Source organism: Wasmannia auropunctata, unplaced genomic scaffold, assembly GCF_000956235.1.
Source record: "Wasmannia auropunctata unplaced genomic scaffold, wasmannia.A_1.0 LD335976.1, whole genome shotgun sequence".
NCBI classification, from domain to species: domain Eukaryota; kingdom Metazoa; phylum Arthropoda; class Insecta; order Hymenoptera; family Formicidae; genus Wasmannia; species Wasmannia auropunctata.
Window position 1 is genome coordinate 718761 of NW_012026914.1, and position 27807 is coordinate 746567.

The 27807-nt window shown below is 37.9% G+C and overlaps 1 protein-coding gene across 1 annotated transcript; it reads right to left on the reverse strand.

The window, feature by feature from the left end:
- Nucleotides 1-263: 263 nt before the first annotated feature.
- Nucleotides 264-26718, reverse strand: LOC105454738 (homeotic protein proboscipedia). The gene is made up of 3 exons (XM_011697599.1): nucleotides 26193-26718; nucleotides 4458-4600; nucleotides 264-4167 (listed from the first exon to the last, which is right to left on the reverse strand). Exons 1-3 carry the CDS (start codon nucleotides 26716-26718, stop codon nucleotides 2269-2271), a joined length of 2568 nt encoding a protein of 855 aa, XP_011695901.1. The 3' UTR covers nucleotides 264-2268.
- Nucleotides 26719-27807: the final 1089 nt, after the last annotated feature.

Consider the following 27807-nt stretch of genomic DNA (forward strand, 5'->3'; position numbering starts at 1 on the left):
TCATCGTCACTTTCATCGCCGGCACGGGCAAACTGCGCCATCTACGATCAAAATTTACGCGTTCCGCCCCCGTTCATGGTCATTGGTTAAAGTTATGATTTTTCGTATGATTCGTTGACTTATACAATGTTTTTATACTCCATATGGTTCTAGTTAGCATTTTTAATCAAGCAACTAAAACAGTAAAGAAAAAAAAAAGATTATTAGAGAGAATAAAAACACTGTCGTTACTTTTCACTATGATTTGTATTTGTCAAATGTATCGGTGAGTGAATGTACACGTGTGATAACTTCGTTTACCGTGTCGAGGGCTCACTTGCAACACAATTATGTAATCAGAAGGAATAAACAATATATACGGTTATCGTACGCGCATATGTACATGAAAGTCTTTATATGAACAACGACGGCATCTAGTGTTTTATACAAAAAGAGCTGCGTATTAAATATGTTGTCTCGAGGTGAAAATTATAATTATGTCCCTATCTACGTTTTACCTTTATATTACCTACTGTGAGACAATAATTTATTTGGTTCACTTAAAGTAGCGCTAGTAGAGCTTCGAAAGAAAAACGCGGTTTGTGAAAAAATGATAATGCAACCAATATATTTAGTGAGTATTGCAATAAATATATCGCCCGCGATCGGAAAGTGTGGATTATCGAAATATTGCTCAACGATATTCGTTCATTATTAAGTGACATTATCCACGAATACAGAATAACATATTGATTCGAATTAATTTTAAAGCTTGTCTCATTTTTTCACAAAACGAATAGCGCAACATTTTTACAAGTGCATTTGTTTTTTTCCGCAATAGTGGCCAAATAACTGATTTTTAACTATTCTCCATATTCAATTGGAGGACATTGATTTCTTTTTATAAGAGAGAGAGAGAGAGAGAGATAGACATCTATTTCCTGTGTTTAATTAAAACTAACGGATTGTACCTATTTCACTTTTCAGAAGTTGTATATTCGATATAGTAATCATGACTGTGTATAAATGCGATTTTCTTATTTTCATTTGTGTTCCATTAATCTATTCTTCGTATGATATATATGTACATAGTTTCATTGTTAATTATTGCTCACATGCACCTACAGTCTCAGGCTTCGTTTTATTGTTTTAAATCAAATACGATTTTGTTATCTCGTTGGCCATCACGTGGAAATTAAATTTATGTAATTTGAAAACACAATTCCCCTGTTCAAGATTATCAAATATAAAGGCTAAATGCTTCAACCAAGCATACTTTGTGCCAGTGACTGAAGTTACATCGAAAACGAAAGGAACATGGTTTCGGTAAATATATACAATCTAGTTGTCAAACACCTTAACGATGCACTAACATAGAGACCGTTTGCGCCAAGAAGATTGCACTTACACCTCGTGTTTCTCCCTTCACGAGAATCGAACCGTCGCGTCGAATTGAAAATCCATCGAATTTTCGTAAATCTCTGACATATTTACAATGTTCTTCATGCACATTTGTAAACCACAGCTCGTGTTTATCAGTCTAATATTACTTACAGATCACTTTTCATCTTCTGCAATTAAGCGCGTTTCGCAAAGAGTAGCGGTATAAATGTCACTTTGCAGTACAATTTACAAAAAAATTCTGTGAATAGAACTCTTTGTTAATATCGTCCCAATTTAAAATTAACACAACCATTGCACTCGTTGTCACTGTTATATATCTCCGAAACATCCTTCAATGTTTGGAATGTAAATTGATAGAATTACATCCGTGGCAAGGAAATATTAAAATTGATATTACTCGGACGCGTAACAATATCGATTGATCGGCTATAGTTGCATTCTAGAACAGTCGACAATTTCTCTGGTGATCCGGATTACTTCAGATATTCTTGCAGTTGTTGCAGTCAATTTAAACATTTCAGATTTTATTATGTACAACCGTTCTATAAATCAGTCCTCGTCCTTGATTAATGTAGCCAGTCTTGAAAATAATTTCGACACAACTCGCGGAAGGAGTCACTTCAAACTAGAGGATATTCGACTACTTAGGTCGAAATGGCGTAGATTTATATAGACACACGCACCGTATTTTTTTTAAATCCGAGTCCATTTTGTCTTTACACGATTTCCATTTACACGCAAAGTTAAATCACGAATATTGAAATTATATACAAATCACGTATAGATTCTTACGCGGTGAGCACAACGTTAACTTCAATATAAAGCGTTGAGTAGGCATTGCTCATCACCCCAGTCCAGCTGGCAAGGATTCTCGGTCTCGTGGACTCAGCTGAGCTGGTAATATTCGGGCGCGAAGTCGTTCGCCAGGTTGCTGAGGAAGTTGAAATCGGACGAGCTGTTGCTGTTGTCGGCGGATGGCGGCGGCGCCGCGGCGGTGTGCACCGGCTCACCGTAGAAATTCCCATAATTGCCATAGGACTCGCTGTTACCGTCAGCCTGGCCGGCGCTTCCGGGTGGCGTAATAACCGCCGCGGTGGCAGCTGCGATCGCCGTCGCGGTTGTCGTCATGCCAGGCGCCGGAAACGGATCGGGCGACGATACGTAACTGTTTGGGATGCTGGAGGCCTCGCCGCCCTGATGAACGTGCAGCTGACTGGCGGTCTGCTCGTAATACGCACTCGGGTGACACTTGTTCCCTGGCCGGTAGTCGCCGGAACTTGGATGCATTGGCGGCTGATGAGTGACATAGCCCTCGGCGGTATGTTGTTGCGGGTGTTGCTGCTGCTGCTGGATGTCGTTGAAATAATGCTGCCCGGTTTGCGCGGATACAGCGGCGTGCCCGTGTGTCGCCAGATTCTCGCCAGTCCCATGATAATTGCCGCCGGTCGAGTAGCCATAATTTCCAGACGTCATGTAGCCATCGGTGCTCTGCTCGTTCTGCGTCGCTGAGTATCCCTGGCCGGAATTGTACGCGTTGGTGCCTTGCATACCTCTGTGATAAGCGTGATAAGGTGGTCCGACTTGAGGATATCCGTTATACTCTCCAGTGCTACCGTATTGCAACTGTTGCTGATGGAACTGCATATTGGCACCGTACATCGATCTCGATGTCGTGCCCGTTGCTCTCACGTGATGTGCCACTCTCGAGCCCACCGTCTGATTCTGTCTAACGTACAGAGGATTCATCTCATTTGGATAAGAGATGCTTCTTGGTTGTTGATACGAGTCTCTACAGTAGCTGTTCTGCGACTGGGTCTGTTGCGATGCCGTAGGTATACTCTGCCTGTTAGCGGGTACGCCGTTTCGATAATCAATGGTCGGCGTGGGCTGATACACGCTCTGCTGTTGGAAGTGTGCTTGCTGACTGTTCGAGATGTTTCGGCTACCGTGAGGCGACATTGTTCCCGGATTTGTAGAAGCATGCAACATCGGGCCTGGTAAGGAGGTCGTGGAGGACGGTGAGCTTCGCGGTCTCTGCATGTAGGCTGTGTGAGTCGCTTGCTGGATACCGAGAGGGCTGCCCTGCTGAAGCTGGACGGAAACGGGAGTACCGGGTGTCGAGGATGGCGTTAGACTCCTCGTAGAATTCTGGCCCGGTAGAACCGGCGTGCTGACCGTCGAGTCCGGCATGGCTAATAGCACACCGTTGCTGTTCACCGAACACATGTCCTTCGTGCTGGTCGATGGCGATTTCTTGCTCACTGAAATCTGTTGTTGCTTCGCTGTATTCGGACTTTTGTGGCCGCTCTCAACCTTCACTCTCACTTCGCCCGACAATTTTTTCGTCACGCTCGGCGACGTCACTTCACTTCCATCTTGCGACCTCGAATCATCGTCCACTATCATCTTCTCGAACGAACTGGATACACTGTTGGTACTGCCAACGCTGCTGGCACCATTGCTATTTGTGTTAAAGCCTGGGTTACTGTTGTTGTTGTTATTGTTATTATTAGTCGCGCCAGGTGTGTTATTGTTGTTACTGTTCCTTCGACCGGAAGAACCTAAATCGGTAACGTCGCCAGTAAGGGTGCTTCCGACATCGCCCACGCCCGAAATATCACAGTTATGACAACTTTTCTTCTCATCGTTATCAACTGATAACATTTTGTCACTCTTAGGCTTTTCCATGCCGTCCGAAGTGGAACCATCTTTCTCGTCTCCGTCTTCTTTGCTAAGCGTTTGCCGCTTGTGTTTCATTCGTCGATTTTGAAACCAAACTTTTACCTGAGAGAAAGATAGCGATATTTATATAGTTATTTATATTTTAGTTATTAAATATAGACGATGCATATAATGCATCGAGAATTGTACGAGATGAAAGAAAGATATTTTTTATAACATTTTAAATAAAGCAATATAAAAATGACATAAAAATATTTTCTAATACACACTTGGGTGTTACACTTTTTTATACGTAAAAATGACATAAAAAATTTTACAAAAAATACAATGCCTTAAAAATCAAAATAATGTAACAAATGATTTTTATAGTATTACTTGATTAAAGTTATTACCTGTCTTTCCGTGAGATCCAATGAAGCTGCGATCTCTATCCTTCGCGGTCGACAAAGATATTTGTTAAAATGAAATTCTTTTTCTAGCTCGAGAAGTTGCGTATTTGTGTAAGCTGTTCGTAATCTTCTTGGTAGACCGTTCTCTGTAAAAACAAAAATATTCATTCTTTAACATTTTCGATGTAATTATAACTAATTCGAAATAACATAACATAGATTTTTAATATGAGATCAATTCAGTTATCTGTGCAAATTTATTTTTATATTGCGGGTAAAATATCGTATATTTAGATATTTCACAAATATCATAATTTTTATTAAGAAACACGTTATGCAAATAATTAATTTTCGGTTTTATTTCTTGCAGCACGTTGAAGTTTTCGCGCTCCGATACTCGCTTTGTCTTTACCGTAGCGATGCTCACTTTTTGTCTGTTATAGGAAGTAAATGGTATCCTAATTAATGATCATTTAAGCAACCTAGACTATAGAGAGGAAGAGAGAGATAGGGAGAGAGAGGAGAGGGAAGGATGCGACACGACATCCTTAACAATGCATAAGCGAAGATTCCCGCGTGGCGAAAAGGACCATTCTGGTGTTGTTCCGGCGAGTTACTGGGCTCCTTAGAAACTTTTGGGCAAGTTTCCCACCGGCACTATTCCGTGTCGATGTGAAACACCTCCTAATTGTTATCGGATAAGAAACTTGTTCCGCGATAACAAGAGGAATGCCACACAGGATCGAGAGGACGTGAAAACACGAGTGGGAGGGGGCGGAGGGATGGTGTAAGGAAGCATATCGCAGCTCATTCGAGCAGATTTGGTCTAGAAAGTAGCGACCAAGTATCTCACGGTACTTTGTTGAGGCATGTGGCGTAAGAGTAATTTCCACCCAACTGTAAACAATTATTAATAGCCGCCTATCGTAATTACAGAATTCGCTGCATGCCCCGAGGAGTAATATTTCAATCAAACTTGATGGCTTGCCGCGAGCTTGCGTTGTTTAACAAGACGTGTCTTAGCAAATTCTCTAGCAAGAACATATATTTTACCACGAATGTTTCGAAAAATTTTCTCCAATAAATTTCTGAGTATTTTGGATTTTCTGTCTATCATTAGGAGGACATTAATAGTGCGAGAAGAGTATTTTACGCCAATATTTTATTCTATCGATTACTGACCACCTGGATGTTGGATCTTTTTTTATCAAGAAGCGGGGGTGTTACACTTTTTTATGCGTCGCCGTATCATGAGAGAAGAAAAAAACCGATACGGCGTGACGCAGTTTGGAGCAAAGGGGGCAGCGAGGGAGAGGGTGGTTCGTTTCGTAGGGCCGAGATGCTAAACTACCCCATAGCGTGCGAGCGGATGTAGGGTGGCTGAGGGGTGGTTCGACAGTAGGATGAGTCGTCAGGGGTTAAAGAAGAAAGAGAAAGAGAATAATCGAACGAGATAGAAGGAAAGAGACATAGAGAAGACGAAAGGTAAAAAGAGGAAGGTATAGTGACTGGAAAAGGTCGGAGAGGGTACGTGATAGAGACGGTCAGAAAGGGAGAGAGGAAGACTAGAAAAGAGAGAAGACACTCGGGGATGAGGGAGAAAGGTGTAGACTGAAGATGTAGTAAGCTTTGAACCTAGCAAATCCTGCACGTGGAGTTTCCATAGGGTGAGGGCGATGGTGGCGAGATGAAAGTATCGCATGATTGACGTGGGCCTCATCAGCATTTCGGTCTTGCGATTGGTTGGACGAAACTGTCGATCAAACTCCACTCCACGCCCTGTATCTGTTCAATCGTTTCAGGAGTTTAATTCAATCCGGCGATGAATGCGGAGCAATATTTGGATGGCAAATAAGTACCCGATATAATAAATTATAAAACGTTTACTAAATAAAAATATATATAATATAATGAGAAATAAAATACTTTTTCAGAGAGCTTGTGTAAATATTTACGATATTTTAAATTGCTACAAAAAATTATTCGCATCTTTTTTTAGATATTAATAAACACAAATAAATCTTTAGATTATTAGTATTTTTAATGGATAGAGTATTAGATATTTTGTTGATAATAATCAAACATTGTTGATAGTATATTTGTGAGTAAAATAACGGTACCATGTCACATTCAAATTAGTGACAGGCGTTACTGCTTTGTAACGATAAGGGACTTTTTCCGGACGAAAATGTCGACATTGCTAGCAAGCTTCTTGTTCTTGCAAGATGATGTAGAGGATGACGAACTGTCAAGGCGTAGTCAAAATGAAGAGCGCGACCTGACAGGATCGTGTGTGAGGTGAGAACGATAGAGCACGAAAATAGAATCCGTATTTTCGTATATCACGCTGTTAGTTTCGTCTATGGGTTCATCCGGTTGAAACTGCTACCAGAAATATTTTACAAAAGAATTATTGTAGCTTTTAATATTCAAATTCCGTTAAAAAACATACCTATTCTTCAATATCAAAATAACATTTATGTAAATAAATGTTAATACTTTTATTAAAAACGTTGTTAATGCAGATTTTATTATATTAACATTTGAAAATGTTTTTAATTATTTTATAGTTAAATCCTATGTTTTTTCTAATAATACAGATAAAAAAATTAGTGTAGGATAAAAATTAAATAGAATACTACAAAATATTTGTAATTATTAAATATTAAAAAACAATTGTAATTAATAATTACTAATTAATAAATTACTTTTCAATTTAGTCACAATTTTATTTTATAATTTTTATAATGTATGCAATACAATTCTGCTTTAAAAGATGAATAATGAAAAAATCGAAGCAAAAATTTGCAAAATTATATTAAAATAACAGATTTATTATAATGTAATAGTTCGTCATTCGTCGATGGAGCAGATGTCCGTGACAAAACTGACAACCGTCGCTTCGCGCGTTCTCATCAGCATGAGAACGTCAGTATGAGTTTACACTTTAAAATGTAAGTCGTTTGATGAAACATAACTTCGCAAGTTATGCCATGTTTTTCCATCACTTTTTTAAAAACATATGTTAATTTCATTGCAAGCTTTATGGTTGCAAGCTTATAAAGTTTAAATTTACGAAATGTTTTATTTGTATGAGAGTAATGATTGTCATGAATAATCTGTAACAGATTATGTAAAACAAAACATTAAAAAATACGAGAATAAAGAGGAGAAAGGGCAGGAGAGGCAAGAAGAGAAAGAGAAATTATAGTATTTTTGTGAAATAATAGTATTTTTATCAAAATTCTCTATTATTTTACTTTTTATGTCCTCCGTACTCAATTTCTAATTCAATATATCAAATTTTTTCAAGATCAGATTTTATTTGCGGTTTTAATTAAATTTCAATTATGATCATTTTCTATAATATTACTTTTACGTCAAGAGTTAAATTATATTAAGATGCAGGATGTATCTTAATTAGCGCCCATTAATTACATAACGCGATTCTTTGTAAAAAAACTAAGTCGAAGAGCTCTGAATCATTTTTTTCTACAATCTCAATAAAGCTGTAATTATTGTAGTAGTAATTGCATTGCACTTTACTGTGCATTGTAGAAAAAAATGGTTCAGATCTTTTTGACTCAGATTTTTTTTACAAAGAATAACGCTATACAATTAATAAACGCTATTTAAGATACATCCTGTATATAAGCTCTAGGATAATATTTTTGCTCAACGCTTCTTTGTTACATTTATGTTTAAAAGATTGACGAAGTAGTAATAAAGCTATTGATGTTGTTTATCTCATGATGCGAGCTTAGACTTGTAGAAAAATTTTATTCGGGAAAATTTTTGACCATACAAACTATGGAAAATAAGAATGAAAGAGATCCACACGCAAGCCATTGTTCAATTTCGCTCTCTACTCGCTCGTGCCTCTTTCATTCTTTCACCTTTACTATACGTATGTTTGCGAACAGCTGATGAAATTCTCATGCCCTCCGCTTCTTTCTTAATTTTTGCATTACATATTTTATTGCACTTACAATTAATTCGTAACGTTTTCATTGAACGATTAATAAAGAAATGGAAGCGGAATACGAACATCAAAGACGAGAGAAAAAAGTTGATCTTCAATCGAGAAGTAGTTTATACATGCGACCAAGTCGTCCGGATCACGGATTTCCTATGTCCGCCTTCGGTGTGCTCTCGTTTTCTCTGGACTGGACCAGGTCGTTTATAGACAGGTGGGAAGGGTCACATGACGGGCGTCTCTGTAATTTGTCTTTTGTTTCCCCCCGCGCCTGAAGGAAGAAAACTTGCGAGGAAGAACAAAGGGCGGAAAGAACCACTATTTCGAACAACGTGGAGGAGAGAACGATTACCCCTCTTCGTTCCGTTCTCAACTTCTTCCTCTCTTCCCTCTTCTCCACCTTTCCCCATTCACTCCTCCCTCTTCTCTCTCTCTCTCTCTCTCTCTTTCTCTCGTTCTTTTAGTATCGAGAGGAACCTGCGGCGGCGCGACGGCGACGGCGGCGGCGTCGGCAGTGTAAACGTATGAAAAATGAGTGACGAGAATTTGAAACAAACGAGAAGACAGCCGGCTCCATGTCCGTGCTTTGACGTGTCCGAAACAGGTAGACGGCGGTCAGCGTGGAAGGTTACGTGATCGATAACTTTTTGATCGTTTCGGATACCTTCGGGCGTTTTAAGCTCGCCGAACGTTGCGAATCTGCATTCTGGGGAATGATCTGCTTTAAAACGCCGTAGCTCTCTATAACATCTTATTAAATGCAATATTAATTTTAGATCATCTTACAATAATGTTTATACGTCAATATTATTAATAAAAGAATTTTATTAAAGTACATTTAATTCATGCATATTTTGAATTGTAAGATGATCTAAAATTAATATTGCATTTAATAAGATGTTCAAATCAAATTCTATTGTCAAAATCAAATTTTATTGAACTTGATCTTTACAAATACTTACAAATTGAGAAATCAATTCCCGTTTTGTACTTCTAAATCAAATCGGCATTGAAAGCAGTACTAATGAAAATTTACATTACAATGTTCCATGCTCGTTTGAAGCAATGGAAGAATTATTCATCGCGTAAGAATAAAGTAGGTATTTAATGCGCTATTGAGTAATTTGTGGCGGATAAGCGAGGGAAGACTGGAAGGTGGAATCGGCATAAACTGTGGCTCATTACAGATTTACACCAAGACGTAGGGCAGGCATGGGTGAGGGGGCAATGAACAAAACTAAACGCACGGGAAGGCAGAATGAAGGGAGTCCAAGTGGAATGGCTGGCAGGAAGGGCTCTCGGCTGCTTTGGTTTTGGTGGGCTGTCGGGGGTTGTGGCCTCTCTGCGTTGGATACGAGCTATAATCAATTAACAGTGAGCAAAACAAGAACTGCGGCCGACCACCGACCACGGCCGCAAAATATTTCGTACCTTCCTGTTCCAGTTCGGTTGGAACCCCATCGCTACGTTCAAGTGGCTACCTCACTTGCTGATAGGGATGTTGTTCAAGGGGAATTGATTCTAGCATTGTACCATTATGCAACGATTTGGAACATTGATACTATCAATCGATTTGAGCTAGTGATATTTGAATTTAAAGCTCTTAGTTTTCAGCGTGACAACATTAAAATACTGGTAATAACGTATGCAAACAACGAAATTTGATTTTTTTAATAATTCTTCTATGCTCCTTACATTTTGTATATTTTAGAATATAGACAGATATTTAAGTTTTTATAGATAATATATTCTGCACATTGTTAGGATTATAAATATTTCTCAAATAGTTTAAAAGTGTCAATAAAATCCGACACTGGGTGAGACTGCATATAAAGGGTATATTATTGTATCAATAAACTATAAATAAATTAATACATAAATAAACGGTTCATTCTTATTTTTCTTCTTCAGATACAAAGTAAAAAAAAAAAATAAATAAATATAACGTATAGTATTAAACAGTATGTACGAAAATTCCAATGGGCTTGCAAATACATATATGTATTAATTTAGTTATTTTAGCTTACTGACACAATAACAACTTTGTGCACAGTCCTATCTAGACTTTTTATTGACATTTTTTTATTTATTTTACTAGAGCCTAAATTCTTCTTAATTAATTATTGATAAATAGGTATTTCTCTTTCAAAGTGAAGCAATACAAAATATTGTCTTTGCTAGCTTTTTTATCATAATTTAGTGATAATTTTAAAGAAAAATTTTATCATATTTATTTACCACGAAGCTTTTGTTCTCTTTGATTCATGATTGTATGTCCACATCTTTTCGACTTGGTTCTTGTCTGGCATAATAGCACTTCAGATATTAGCATAACTTTTTATATAGTTATCTTGTTGTAATGACGGAAAAAGAGAGGAGTTGTCGAGCTAGCTGGCATGTAGAGCAGACAAAAAGAAAAAGGGGCGAGGGGGGAAAGGAAGCATGAAAAAGGATAGAAATACAAGAACGGAAGAACGGTGATGGTAGGAAAAAGATATAAAAGCGGCACGAGAAGATTTGCGTGTTCGAAAAAAGTTGTTGGCAACATCGCGAGCCGTCGCCGTGGCTGGCTTGGTGCTGCCGAAGACACGGCAACGTTGGTGCTCCGCACCAACCACCGCGGCGGCCATGTTGAACGTGCACAGGTTCGCCAACCTGTGATTATGGTGGGCGCGACGGCGAGCGGCCCTTCGTGCAAGAAAATTGGACGCAGGGATCTCTCCCGCGGTGAAAGAAAGGCAAAACGTACATATGCGTGGTTCAGACTGGCTGGATACGTCAGAAGGCGTTGCCGATGCAACCTGCAATCATTGGGGTGGTACGACGAGGTACATTCGACTTCTTCGTGCACGACTGGCGAACGCGCAGTTTCGCCTCTCATATTGTTGATCCATGATAAAAGATTATATACATATATTCATATATACCTAAAGGTACAAGCCAGGCCTGGCTCATTCAAAAATTGATGTTCGCAAAAGTTGCGGTAGCATGAATCATAATTGGAGGGATATGATCTTTGATTAATGATATCACTGGGTTCACCATGTGATAGCATTAGCTGTTATTTCATAATAAAGACTCACGAGACTTCATGACAACCACTTGATATTGGCCGGTTCTTGGAAGAGATGTCGATCAATATACCGATCATGTAGTTGAGCATGTGCCACATTATATTTATGACAATTTTGAAAAACATATGTTTTGCAAATAATTGTATAATTGTACGTTGTGTGTGAAGAAGTTTCTTTTTTAACAATTCTTTGCTTAGCATGCTTACTTATTACACATACTTATTAGACATACATGAAATAATCACGCGATAAGGTACGTATAAGATACCTAACACAAACAAGCCAATTGGTGTTTGTGTTGTTCCATGGTCTGCAATTGGTCGGAATTAATTCTGTGATTACTGCACACATATTTTCAGAGTGCGTATATGCTTGCATCTAGTATTTTGCCGTTTTGCACGATTTTTTTCTCTATAATTACCAACGCAGCATTCTCATGCAATTTAAATAACGGATTACATAACGAAGGAAGTTGATTTCCAGCGCATATATCGTCATTATTTCTTTTTTTGCGGATTGAATATCAATGTTTGTAGTACGTAATTTGTAGTGTGTTACGATGATGATGCGATATTTTAAATATTCCGAAGAAAAATTATAATATCTAGGAAGATATTAAAAAGAATGTTTACATGAATATCTCTATACAAAAATATTTAATTATATGTTAAATATAATTCTTAAAATGATTAAAAAAAATCGTCTAGTCTTAAAATGATACACTTTACGAGAGAAAGGTCACGTTAAAAATCTGTATTATTATATAGAAAAGACGCGACCGAAAAGTAATAGTGATACTTAAGGCATAGGGTGCTCGGTATGTGAAACGGGAGTGGTCTCCAGGGGGGATGAAAAGCCATCTTTCCATTAGACGCGAGATTGATTTTGTGAGCGCACCTTTTCGTAACGAGATGTCGGTGTGCCCCGATGTTCGAACACTAATGTGATTAAAATAATCCAGCGATGATCAAAATACATAACGGTTCCTGATTTTCCCAGATCAATTTCCTCCGGTTTTACCACGTGGGGCAAATTGGGGGTAAAAATAAATTGGAATTACATATGGATGTGATCCTGGACTAAGCCAGGATTTGAGGATATTAAAATCCTGGATGAAGTGTATACACAATCCATATATTTCAATCGCGTGTGCAAACAGTTATAAAATCGATATTAGCAATAATTTTATGTATTTTAGTTCCGCTCTCATAAATATTTAAGGCATTTCTATCGCGTTCAACGAGTACTGTACCCCCCGAGGAACAAATTCGAAACTAATTTCACGACAATTTGCGGCACAGAACGTAGAATCCTTCAACAATTTTTTGAATTATGGTTCGAGTTGAGAGATTCTCATTACATCCTCCATTCGCGTTACGACCGCCTTTTTCCGAGCTCTTCTGAGCTTCTTGTCCCGGAGCAAGCTTCTTGTCTACTGCCGTCGTCTCCAACCCCTCTTCCTCCTCCCACCTTCTCCACTGGGACCGAGAAGTCGCAGCCGGATAAAAAGTTTATTTTAATCTTTACAAATTTTAAATCCTTCGCGGCTTACCCCAACGTCCACGTAAACCGTCGCGAGAAAATAAGAGCTAGCCCCTCTACTTTCATCTTCTGCAACTCACCCCCTCCCCCCTCCCGTCCCCGTAAATCTTGTATCTCCTTGATATTCTGACTGAATATTTTCGAAAAATGTCCTCGTTACATTACAATGACAATTTTATATGAAAGTTATGTTCCGCCTATTTTGTCTTGTTTAACGTTTTGTTTTCATTACTCTCTGTTATTGTGTAGTTTAATATATCTCTTTCTTTGATATCTTCTGAAATGTCATGTTGAACATTATCGAGAAATACTTTATACATATTTAAGATAGTCAGCTCATCAATGAATGATGGAATCGTAATATCCTAAGCATATACCTAAACATTTAATTATGGTATACTTAAGAATAAAGTTTTATTCATAAAAAGGAACATTAAATATAAATTTTTTATGTGCCATCGATATATATTTCCGTTAGATCAATATCGCTAATTATCTTGTGTTATTATTAACATGTAAACCTTATACTTTTCATAGTGTGTCAATTATATATTTTCGATTGAGCAAGTATCATGCATTATATCTTATTATAACATACTTTCTAAATTAATTAATTTCATTTATTTGATATTTAATTTTATTAAATATGGATTATGTAACAGTACTATTAATGTTATATACACAAGAATAGATATTATACGATATTATTACATTTGCTAATGTTGGCGACGGTATTCCGCGCGTACCCGCGTTCGAGAGAATGAAGAATCGTACGCGATGTTTCGACGGATCAATATCGCAGTAATTAGGCGTCTGTCAGCTGGGTCGACTCGTTTGAAAAGAGAAGTATGGGCGATAACCGTGAGCAATTTGTGCATGCCGTTTTCTTTTCCAAGTTCGCACACGTGTGTTTATGAGTATATTTAGCCATTATCTACTAATCAGCGACATTACTGTTTTCTTAATTAAGTGAGCTACATAAAAAAAACATTACTCTTTAATTAATATCTCGATAGCAAATTTTATTGAAATATTTCTAATTGAAAACTCATCTCACAAAAAAAACGTATTAAAATAATATATCTAACATAAGAGATTAAATAATTACATTGCATTATGCGTTATATTGTAAGCGGTGAAAATATCAAAAGGAAAAATTTGCGAAGCGTAATGCATAGCATGAAATATAGTTCGCTGAAGTGTATGTATATTTTTTACGTGTAAAAATAGTGCGTAACGTAATTTGTCGAAATTCAGTTCCTGCCTGCCACGTATGTAGAAGCAGAACAAAACTCAGAACACGCTTCATTAATCGCGTTACTATGAGTTATTACGCCTGACATAACGAATGAACAGAAATCTTGCCGATTATTCGAATTAGCCGAGGAAAACGTCTACCGAAAGAGAAGTTCGGTTCTAAGCATGCATCAGGCCGTCCGCGCGGCCGATAGGAAGTGACGTTTATACGCAGCCGGCAATAAATTAACTAATATTACGAGTTACCTTTAATTAGTCTCGACCCAGCGGCACCGCAAGGTTTCCTTTTCTGATTTTTTTTTCTTCGTTTTATTATGAGACGAGCGGGTTATTAATTACACGAATTTCTTAAGAACGTTAGTTATACTATACGCCAGTATTTCAGGTAATTACAAAATCACGTGATTGACTTACAGCGAAACGCTAAAAGAACCGTTTCGAAAGCAGTTTTAATTATCAATTTCCGCTGAACATGGCGATTAATTAATCGGCGAGAGCAGTAACAATGATGTTACGAGAACGCGCGACTGCTAACGGTCCAATTTCTTTGGAAGTCACTTTGTTTTTCTCTCATTTTCTAGATTTCTTAAGAAGTATATGTATGTATAGCTATATATATTTTACAGTTCTAAGATAAAATTATCCAAGACACAAAACACCTTTTCAAATTATTATTGACTATATTCAGATTTTAGAGTCCATAACGTCAGTTAGATTATTTATAGGATATATCATTTCCAAGTGTCTCTCGTTGTGCGCTCCTAAAGTCGCATCAGAAAGTAGTAAGCGCCACTTGTTCGTCGAAATTACGGCGCTGATCGTAAGTCCTAAAACGTGCCTGGCATCTTAAAGAGAAAGAGAAAGCGTCTCGTCTCGAAGATATAAAGGGTGCGAGAAAAGAAAGAAAGCAGGAAAGGATGGAAAAAAGGAGATTCAGTGGTTGCAGTTAAATAAAACTGACAAAAATCGGCCCCGAAGGGCACGAAGGGTCGGAGTCTTGGGACGAAGGGTGACGGAGGGGAAGAACGGATACGTGGAGAGTACTCAGACGGGCGCCATGTGTATAATAATGTTAAAGAATGTTAAATGCGGGAGGGTTTTGGAGATCTCCGAGCCGCATACATTAGTTGTTAACAATGCTATAAAGGACACTCGCCCTGTGTCTCACCCTTCATCTCGGGGAACGGAGATATACAAGTCTTCTCTAGCGCGACTGGATTTACGAGCACTCCTTTCCGCGCGATTCTTATGCAGCGCAATTCAGTAACACTGCGGATGAACAATAATACTTGTATTGAAATCGATTCTCTACACTACGTGTAAGAATTTCATCTAAAATAATGTATTTGACGTAAATTGATAAAAGATAAAATTTGCTATCATTATTCGTATAAAAATAAATTGTTGTATTTATATTGTCTATTATAATTATGCATAATAATACATTAAAAAATATGTAATAGCTATTTCGTGTAGTATTTTAAGGGATCATCATGTTTCCAATACGTTAAAATTTTTTTTAATATAACAATTGTATATTTTATATTTCTAATTCCATCCAAAGTATATTTAAAAGTATCATACAATATTTCTTTTATTATAAATCAACTTTTAAGAGATTTCGATCTTTAGTGATAATGCTAATGTGGTCTGAACTGTGGAGCTTTGGAGAGTCCAGTACGTCCTAAGCAACCCCGTGTGTAATAATTTACCACCCGTGTCGACTCGTGCACGCGGTCAACCCTCGTGATAATTGTTTAAACCGACCACTGGCCACCCCTTTAGACCGACTCAAACACCATCGTGAGATCAATTCGCTCTTGTGAGCTTTGTGTACTTTCTGTAGAGCGTGTAGAAACTTCATTACGATTGAATCACTCCTCTCTCTCTATTGCTATAAGTGACTAAAGTGAGATTATAAAAGAAATGTCTTTTGCAATTATATATTATTAACCCAAACATTAACATCTTTAGCAAAATAATTTATGATTACACCGTGATAAATTCGGAAGATGTGTAATGTATTTGCAAGAGAATATTGGATGATATTGTGCAATGTAATTTGAAGATTTGTAAGAAAGGAATTCTACTGTGTCTGTGTTTAGGAAAAGGAAAAGGAAAACTTTATCGAGAGAAAACTTCAGTCGAGGGAGAAATGTCGCCAACGGAAAGTTATCTCTTCAGGATTGATCAGTAGAATTTCAAGCTTTGTTTCAGCCTCCTTTATTCAGTTCCGTTGAAACGAAGGAAGTTTTATATAAATATAAAACACGAAGTTTATATTATTTTAATACAGTACGGCTAGCGATTGCATACGATTGTTTCAATATATAAGCGTTAAGATAAAAATCGGATATTATACTTTAAATATTCTTAATTAATAATTAAATAATTATATACACTTTATAATATTCTTTAAAGTAATATGAATGTATGAAGCGGAGGCAAAGCGAAACGAAGAAATATGAAATGAAGCTCTAAAATAAGTACCGAGTAAAAGCACCGCAATGGAAAGGGTTTGGATGGTCTCCAAGAAATATAGCGACGAGGAGAACGCAACGACAAGTGGAAGAAAGAGGGGATAAAGAGCCCGAATACTCGGTCGAGTAAAACGAATCCAGAAGAGGAAGTCTGGAAGAGCGAGAGTGCGATAGCGAGCAAATAATAGGGAAATGATTTGCTCCTTGTTAGATAAAGGCCCTGCGAGGGGACTCGCGAAAAGAAATATTGCTCCCAATGAAAGGAAGTGGGCGATGGGCTACATGGTAGTGGGGCGCTGCGGGGTACGAGGGTGGATCCATTCACTTGTAACTGCTCCTTCGCCGGTCGTGTCGGGTCATCCATACGCGAATTCTACTCGATTAAGAGTTAAATAGTACGGGCGTGCTTTGTCGCATAATCAACCACATATTTCCGATTTATCCTTTGGATTATCCTTTATTCCTATTACTTTTATCGATTATTGCGTGACGATATAACTATAAATATATCAATTTGCATATCATTTATTACGTACATATTTTTAAGTATAATTTTTTTTAGATAGAAGGTATCGATTGTTTGCTTTTCTATCATTTTTTCTTATTGAGTTATAAGCAAAATATTAATTATTGTTACTATACTAAAGTAATAGTAGATAGTAGATTTATAACTAAAATAATACGTGATAAACGAATTGAAAATGCAGTATTTTGTTTAGTCACTTTCATTACTTTGAAAATCATCATCTGCTATCCCCCTATTTCGGTTCAAACTCTGACCATCAATTTTAATGCGAAAATATCTTTTTATGCAAGCAATCAATAAAGAATAGTGTACTCATTTATTTTAATATATGCATATGTTAAATATATACATATATACACAGCATATATAGTTTTATTCTCAATTAAAGATTATAGTAAGATGTATTTTTTTAAATATGCTGCACAAAAAATCGATATAAAAGCAAATTTAACAACTGAATTTAATAGCTGAATATTACTATAAATAATAATTTTTATAATAATATATCTAAATTTTATGTATATTTAAAAATTTTAATGACATGTATGTTAGCTACTTCAAATATCAATATTCCAAGTATTAATAATCGAGCCATAATTTAAACTTTGCATTTCTGGAGTGAGTTGGTTCGAGAACAAGGTGTTGTTTGAGCGGCGTAAAAAGATTAGGGTAGAGGCGCGATTCTGGGAATGAGTCGACGCGTCCAGCGAACGGAGAGGGTGAAGGCTGGCACTCGCGCTACGCTCGGGGGATGGTGGATGCCCGTGAAGGACGGAGGAGGATGTGTTGGTAGGGTATGCATGGCGGCGGAGAGTCCAGTAGCGATCATCAATCAGAAAGGCAGTCAGCCGTCCGTCAGTCGGCCGGCTGGTCAGCCACGTCCAGCGTGTACAGAGTTTCGCGCGGGAGGTTTCCTACCTACGAATCCGCGAGTCATGCTTGGACTGTCATCCTGACAATCGATTGAACCTGAGCACTAACATCCAATTCCGGAATTGTTCTTTCCATTATTTTGCCATGCCTAAGGATTCTATTCGGTCATTCCGTAAAGAAGATACAGACGTAAGGAATAGCCGAGCGGAAACGCTCCGGTCCTCAGCTCGTTTATTAATAGAGGAATGAAATCGTAACGCATCTTAACTTGAATAATTCGTCTTGAACTGCTTAACGTATAACAATGAAAGCATTATATGATCATTTTATTATTATTTTAAACTTTTAATTCAATAATACTAAATATTCAAATTAAAGAAAATATACAGAGATACACAGAGAAAAATGTAATTTATTAACATTAAGTATAATATTAAATAATTAATAACAAAGTAGTGATTTTTATATCAGATACAAGGGCTAGGATCGACGGTACTGCAACAGCAGAATTTTTTTCTATAACAAGATTACGTAATAATATATGTAAAACAAATACGAGGAATAATTTACAAGTATTTTTATACTCATATTTAGATTAATCAAATGGTGTAACAAAATAGATATTACGATATGCGCGCGTATGCCTCTCCCTTCTTAAAAAGAAAGCAACCTTTCTCAAAAGAAAAAAATCCCCTGGGATTTTTATTCCCATAAGACTTTTGAATACATTTGTTTAAAATGTGACACAGGGGATCGGAAGTATGTACTAGTAATTTTTTTGCACGAGTTGTTAATAAACTTATGGAATTTTCCATTCGCTTTCTCTCTCTTTTTCTCTCTCTCTCTCTCCCCTGATATTATCGATGCTTGACGTAGCATGACTTTTTATTGGCGTCCTGACATTTTATAAACAGAGTGGCTCGAGTCGGATTTTCCCGTCGCGACGGATCCAAGTTGACGTCGGGGAGTTGAAAATCTTTCAGCGCGATATTGGCCTGGTCTGGCTAGCTAATTACTCTAGACAGTCCCACTCCTTTCTGCCGACGATTTCCCCTTCGCCACCAACACTCTCTTTCTACCGTTCTCTCTTTCCGTTAGACCTACGGCGTCCACCCTAGCGTAACCGTGCGTTGTCTTCGCGAAAGAAAAGAAGATAAGGTAGGGTGAGCTCTCCATTGCTCTCGGGGCTAATGTACCCTAAAGTACTTATAGTCCACACTGGTTGTAAACGTCCACATGAAATTGCCGCTAAGTTAATTTTAAATCTGTGTTAATGCGGCATTTGTTCGTAGACCGGCAATATTTAGCAAAAAAAAATTTCGAACAAACGGCGTCTTGTACGGCAATTTGTAGATTTAATGTTCTTTATTTTATTAATAATCGTGTGAACGTTTAGAAGTAATTCTCGCGAGACAACGTTTTTTTTGCGATTAAAAAACTTGAAATTTGTTGAGTTGTTTCTTTTACGTTGAAATTGTCGACAAACTTAAATTAAAATCGCTAAATTATAAATGAAGGTCTGATTCTCCAACGATTCAGACAGCAGTTTGCTCATCCAAAGGATGCAATTCTCCATCGTTGAAATGAATCAAAAGGACATGTCATATCACCTCGCTCGCTGTGGTCCTACCGTCTCTTGTCTTGCAAAACGGTGCTTCCTTGTGTCAATGTCCTGATGTTACATCTGATGGCGACTCAAAGAAACGTCAGAATAGCTTTTGAAAGCGTACCCACTCACCCAACAGAAAGAAAGAGAAAGAGAGAGAGAGAGCGGCACTTTGATCACCGAATGACTCGCGACTTTGCATTATGAAGCTAAACTGTCGGCGAAGAAGAAATGTAGGCTTTTGCTCCTGTAGAGTTGAAAACTTTTTATCGCTCTGTGAGGCCCATTACAGGCAACAGGTTTTGGTTGATCCACTCCAGGAAGAAGAAGGGGTTAACAGGTAGGAAGGCTGTATAGAACAGTTTTCCAAATTATTTTATACGTGTGCCCAAAATCAGTGAAATAATAATATTAAAATTATACATATATATATATTTTTTTTAATCACTCAATATTACGTATTGATAAGATACCTAATGCCTTTTTTCGAATTTTATAGTTTGATTAATCGTTTAGAAAGTCTACAGTGAAATCCGAGTGGACCGCAGCAAATCTTCGAGAAATATGACAGGTAACATTGAAGATAGTATATTACGTGTTATGAAACGTTAAAGTCATTGCAAACTTGTTGATCTCCATTTTTCTAACGAAAGAAGGTCCTTACGTTGGCAAAACTCTAATCAGACGTGAAGCGTGCCAAGCAATTGCTCGAAATAATCCAGCTTTCTCTTGGGCGATTACGTGATACTCAAATTACGATAAACGTTAATGGCAATCATCTTGGTAACTAGAAGTCGGGAGTTTTCAAGCTCGCTCAGATCAGCCCGCTATTTCTTCGGTCGCTTTTCCACTGCTTTATCCTTAATCGCTCTTTCAGCCACCCGACATCCCTGTCTGGCATGGCGCGATTCACCCTCGCGACTCGACGTAGCCAGGCGGATGGTTCCGACCGGGAAAAATAATGCATTAGAAATTCAGATGACCGAGAGAGGAGGTCGCGCCGCGATTTATCAAATAAAAGCGGTAGTACAGTCAAATACCCGTCCATGTCGTCAGTGGAAGCGACAGTTCATTTTTAATATAAAGCACGGACGGGGGTGAGATCTCTTCCGGGATGCAGCGACAAAAAGAATATGGCAACTGCCCTGCCAAGTTACCTATCTCCAGATCTACGGATTCGCGATAGGAAATATCTAATGGTTTGCGAAAGTTATAACGATTTAGATAATCTATCACGTTAGAGACATGTTTTGTTTGCCGAACTAAGAGGGATCAGGCAGGACTACTGTTTCTCATTGACACGCTAAAATGTTTATTACATCACATATTCACGCAAAATCCTTAGAATTATATTAAAATCCCAATAGTTAAAAAAATATTGGAAAAAGAGATAACAATTTTTTCTTATTGTCACGTGATATTTGTGACCTGCCCATCTCTCCATCCATCATAGCTCTCATCGTCTCTCCACCATCCTTTTACTCTACGGCTCAAGTTTCTTTCAGATTCTCACTCCCATCGCATCGCGGAACCTGCTAACGCTTAAACGGTTTATAAACAGTTTGGCAATTTATTAAACTGGCAGTCAGAATTCTTTAAATACAGACCGTGAGATATATATATTGATATGCTTGCATTACGCAATTTTAAACTTTGTTTTTAGACAAATTAGAAATTTTGATTATTAAAAATTTCAATATCTCGCTCAAGTGACCGCATTCGTATATAAAAATATATTCATTTGATACAAAAATGTTGCAGAGTAGACGAGTGAGAGAACTACTTAGAAATAAACTACTTAGAAAGACTATAGGTATTACACAAATCAGAGAAACTTAGTGAAAGCAGATTTTACTTCCAATTAACGTGATTAAAAAAGGTTAAGTTTTCACACTGTTGTACATACAATTAGTACGAATAATTGGAGAGATTGTCACCAGCTCGTATAATGAGAAATAAGATTTTTAAATGACAATAAGATGTGTTTATTTTTACGATCATTTATAGTTGACTCTGCGACATATGTTATCGCCTTTTTTGTAAATTTTTACACTTTCTTTCCTTTTACGAGTGTGGAATAACAGATATAGGAACCCTCAATGTCTTTTATTCCCTGTTAGAAAGGGGAAGATACGAAAAGCATGGCGAGAGATGCCTATCTGACAATATCGTCGCCATTCTAGAGAGCTTCACCTTCGAACATTTGCATAAAATTATTATTGCTGTAGAAAATCACGGTTGTTTCACTTTCTTTATGGAACATATCGTAGAATATCACCGATTCGCTCATATTATGTTCCTGTGATCGTATATTATATTTGCATTATATTATCTTCTCCACTTAAAATAAGAATTTCATCAATAGTAATAATGGCTAGATCAATATTATTTATTTCACCATCGAATATTAATGACGTAAAAATTATTTTTATTCTTAAAAATCACGTTGCATGATTTGTGATTTTACTAGGAACGAGAAAGAACGATGTATGTGTGTGTGGCGAGAGAGAGAGAGAGAGAGAGAGAGAGAGAGAGAAAGAGAAAGGAAGTACAACGATACGAACCCCACGCTTTTATAGCGCTCCATTTGGCGTAACAACGAGCGTGGAAACTTCTTTTAGTGCCGGGCTACAGATTCCGGGGCGAAACATGCGTACGATTATGGGGTTTCAGATTATCAATTTGTTATACCGTGTTTATTATTTGAGCTCTGTGCAAATGGGTGAGCCACCCGCATCTTGCTACTGAAACCCCTTGCTGCAGCTGTGAAGCGTCGTACTTGGACGGTTTGGGGGATAATCTGGAATATTTTATGCGGCGTTATTCTTCCAGATGTTTTGCACCCAATGTGCGAGTTGGGAAAACTGTATGTATGAGAACGTATGAGAACTGCGTTTCTTCCTTTCTATAATTTATCTTGCCAGATTGAACTCCACGTTGAATATTTGCAATCATGTCGTGTAACAACTGCTAACATTTCGCGCTGTTTGAACAGTAGTGAATGTAATACGTGTTATAAGCATATGTCAAACATAATCGCGTACATATAGCCTTTAATTTGTCGATTGGCAAATTTAGCAGAATAAAATTGTTTATTTATCATTACTACGGATTTAATAATAATAGATAAAATAATTTTTTTTTACTTTTAATATACATTTGCCGTATTATGGACAGTATTTTTAATAAAAAAAAGAGAAAGCAGTACAGATTATAATCATTTATATTAGCCAATATTGGAGAGATCATTATTTTCAGCGTATATATATTCTATAATTATACATTAAATTCGTTTTCATAAATATTGTCATTATTTTAAGACTTTTTTTCCGATGAACAACCGCAGAGACAGCGGGCTGTGGAATATCATAGTAACTGGGATTTTCTAGAAGAGTTATCTCTAATTCAGTGAGGATTTACTTGCCAATGAATCTTTAAATTAGATGCTCCGTTCTTTTCGTACTGCGCTCCTTCCCGAAGGGTAAAGCCTCGCTCGCTCAATCACCTATATCATGGAATCGCCAAGTATAGTCAATTCCTTCCACCCTTCTTTCGTTATCGAGTCTTTACGTTCTCCTTCCCCTCAGTTTCGCTCCGCTTATACCGATATTTGTGTCTCGCCGTAGGCTCTTAGAAAATCCCCGCTCTTACACTCGTCCCCGTTATTTTCACTCCGTCCGTACGCGAGTCTAAAACTACATCGTAATTTTATTTAACAATTTTGCGAGCATCAGGCTGGGCTATTAGTGACATCAAGTATCACCGCTATATTAATTAATGACGGAAACGCAGTTCGTAGACGTAGTTTAGTAAGAAGCAGTTCGGCCACGAAAATGGCCGTCCCGCAGGAGGGTGTAAGACGGAAGACGGAAGATAGCGGCGCGAGGATGATGATAATCCAGCTTCTAGCCTAGTCCTATCCCGAGGGATGCAGGGATTAATTGACACATCGGCGTCTTGGAGGAGTCTGCTGGGCTGACGCCTCTGCTTTGGCACCCACCGACGTGACTGATGAGACGCCTGGAACAAGGCGTCGGGAAAAACACTCGTAGATTCGTGGCTTTTTTGTAGAAAAGGTATCCAGCAAGAATTACCGACGAAGCATGGAACGTCGGTCGCGCCTCTTCTCCTGGCAAATAACTCAACTAATCAGACCACGTTCTCCTTCATCGTCCCATCCACGGCGTTCCCGAACTAAAACATCTCAGCTGGAGGGCACGTAGATGTAACAGATTGAAATTTAATACGAGCAGCATGGTGACACATACGAAAAGACGAGATGTTACTTAAGGTTTCGTAGGACACACCATCCTCATAACGGCGGAAATCGCGCCGTCTTGGATAGAAATTCATTAAATGTGGGTTCGACAGTTAAAATCGTAATAACGGGATAATGAGTTTAATTTCTGTTGGTTATAATTCATGGAAGTTTAGATAGGTATGATTAAAGCAATAAAAAAGTGTTTTTTTTTTAAATAAAATAGCATAAGTTCAATTGAAAATTGAATAATAAAACGATGTGAAATTTTTATTAATATTGTCATAACATTTATGTTTTCCTATGAGACGCAATTTTTTAAATTATACATTTAGAAAATTAGATTTAAATTTTAGTAGATTTGCAATTTTTATACGCTCTCATCGTCAAAAGTATAATTATAAAGAGGTGCACGATTATTATATATAGGCTCGCAAATCACAAAGAGATGACCGAGGCAGCACGCGATAAGGGATAACACGGTAGTTGAAAGCAAAGAGCCGACGTGTACGAGGCGTCGGTGGCGGCACCCCATGTGAGTTATGGCCGTCCCGACGCTCTCTCCCGCTAGTCCTGGGCTCAATTTACAGATGATTCCGCGTGTTACCGCCTGGCCAGCGGCTGGTTAACCTCCGTGCCAAACACTTAATCTTCCGACGTGTCCTGCGGACGGTCCGACCACGTTTTGGAGTCGGCACGACGTTAAATCGCCGTTGTAGACGCAAGATCGATGTGAGAAAGAGAGAAACAGGGATAGATAAATAGACCAAGACGTTTGTAGGGTCCCGGACGTTGTCGAACGGCGACCCTAGTGGCCCATAAAGTTAGCCAACCCTTCAAATTGTATCGCTATCCACTATTATATGAGCTTTATTTGACGCGCGAAGCATCACGCAATTCAACGTGTAAAATTAATTCACATTAAAAAGATATAATCATATTTTATTTATTATTGTTTGTTGCATTTGAAACAAGTATAAATAATTTATTGGAAGTCTTACGAATTAATTTCGCTACGTTAAGCCGGGAAAATCTGTGGACACTCGTTTTCCGAACAACTTGTTAGCTACTGTAAGGCTACCGCCAATAAATTTGTACCGCGTATCTCTCCATAAATTTATCGGTCCTCGATTGCTTCGCAATAGCCAACAAGTTGTTGGAAAAACAAGTGCTGCGGATATCTCTTTGATATAACATACCGAAGTTAATTCGCGACACTTTTACTTCGTAAAGAAGTACCGTACAGAATTTCATTGAATCTTCATGTGTAATAAAGCAATAATAATTGAAATACGTAGAACGTACTTTTTGACGTATTTTGCGAGGCAATACTTTTACAGTACATTGTAAATTACGAATGTGTGAGTTGTGTGAATTAGAAAGCACAATTCTGTTCAAAAGTCACATGTTGGTCATTTTCGAAATATTTCTTCCATCTGGATGCCAGATATTTTGAAATAACGAAGCAATACATCATAATTTGCTATTCAATGTTTGTAAATGTCCAGAAATTTGTGGTATTTGCACATTATGTGTTCCAGATGTGCGGCATCGCTAGTAGGAAAGGAACGGCTTGAAACTATTAGCCGTCGGATAGGCACCCCGTGGTGAGCCACAATGTAGTGGCGAGGAGTCAATAGACTCCTAACGCTGTAAATGGCATGCCAAATCCTAACGGTCATGTTAATTGACATTCGCATTTGTCATTATATTGTCCTGACAAATTTCGTGACGTTAAGTAAACCCGTGTTTACTTAACATAGACGTCAATATAGAAATAATGGGCATCAGTACGTCGATTTCTCGATTTTCGATTCGCTAAGATTTTTACATTAATATAACTTTTAATTAATATAATATTTTAATCAACAATAAAGTTTAGAATGTCAGTCAGTTAATTTTTTATTAATCTTTTACAAATAAGGATTAAATACTTAGTTTCAAAATTATTAATTATTATTAATCATTACTAAGAAATAATTGGCACAGTAATTTTTCGATAAATATATTATTATCATTAATGCCTTTATAATAATGGTAATTCAAAGATTTTTATTTTTCCTTATTTTTTTAAGCTCTAATGCTTTTAAAACTGTCTTTCTTCAACAGTTGTGTGTAATGAAATTAAACAATTTTGGTAACTTACCTTGCTGATTACTTTTTCTAGTAGTTTTCTTTTCTTTCATCCAAGGATATTCAGGAACGTTGACACCCGAGGGGTCAGCGACACCATGAGGATCCATCATAGTATGATACGCGGGATGATGAGCACCAGGACTGATGGAACCGCCGGTCCCCGGCGAGTGTTGCAGGCTACTATCCCCAGCTAATTGCGGCAATGCCGTCATGAATTCGGCCATGGAAGGCTGACTGTTGATGAAGCCGGTTTCGGCGGATCCGCATGTTGGATCCATGGCTGGATGATGAGTTCCGTGCGGGGGCAGCCCGGCTGGGGTACTTGCCCCCGCGGCCACCGTGGCCAGCCAGAAGCCGCCCCCTCCGTCGTTCGCCAGGACGGGTGTCGTCGGCCTCGTCTTCACGGTCGATAGCTCTTTACTCGCGTGGACCAAATTCTGAAGATGATTGTTGAGCTGCAGATTGCGAGAGCTGGACAAATGCGATTGGCGCGGATCTTCTTCGGGATGTACCAATGTTTGTTGCTTACTACGCATGGAACAATACACTAACTTGCACTAACTTACAGTTTGTTTCTTCTGATGACGAGTGTAACAATCAGAGGATGACTTATTGATAATTATTGATAAAATTTGACCGTGGATTCGTAGATTAGAGGAGATCCCCTTTCCGCGATGTCCTCCTTTGATATAATTTCGAAATGTGCAGACTTTGAAAAACACTCTGTGCACTTAAATTCACTCGATAAATGTCTCACTAAAAGTTTCGTTTATTTCTTAACTTTCAAAATGTATATTATATATATATATATTTGTATCAAGTATTTCTATATTAAAACATCGCATTAAATGTCATTAATTGTGGAAATTCGTTAAGCCAAAATTTGCTTTTAAGAAGGCTAAAGAAAAGCATGAATCTGCTTGTATAACCTATCACTTATTATCATTTCTTTCGTCTATTGTTATACGCATATGATGCAAAACTTTATTCATTCTTTACTTTAAATAACACAAAATCGATTACTTTTCTTTTTTATGCGAATTTTTCAGGTATCGCTTTTCCTTGATTTGATTACACTATTACTTACTTGCGTTACTTGGTTTATGCCAAGAGATACATTGATCAACGATTGGTTATGTACGTATTGTTTGGTACGTATTCACTACACACTGTGGTACTCACTGGTATATTATCATCTTTATCATAAACTGTATATCCGTACTCATCTTCTTTTATAAACTAACTGGAATAATTTGTCTCATGATATTTAATCTGACATCAACGAGAAGCAGATTTTTGGAGCACGCTACGAACATGACACTGCTTACTCGCGGTCGACATAGCTCGGACAACAGATCCAACTGATTGATCCGCCATCTGAATACGGGAGAACAACCAAGCACAGATCACCACTGTCACACGTAGCCGCGACGAGTTGATCGATAGTCCGACCGATCGACGGAGAACGCCGTGCCGAATCGCGAGTACCGCGGCTGCCGTCACCGTGCCGATCGGCCGAAACCCAAGGCAAGCGGGCTAGGGTACGCCAAGCCAGTCACCGATCGCGGTATACTTGCTAAGTGACGGAGGAGAGAGAGAGGATGTAGAGATAGCAGCCGAGGGAA

Coding starts and splice junctions, on each gene's coding strand:
- LOC105454738 (XM_011697599.1), bottom strand. CDS start 26,718: ATGCGTAGTAAGCAACAAACATTGGTACATCCCGAAGAAGATCCGCGC. Junction 4,601..26,192: donor TAGAAAAAGTAATCAGCAAG/GTAAGTTACCAA, acceptor TTGTTTTTACAG/AGAACGGTCTACCAAGAAGA. Junction 4,168..4,457: donor TGGATCTCACGGAAAGACAG/GTAATAACTTTA, acceptor TCTTTCTCTCAG/GTAAAAGTTTGGTTTCAAAA.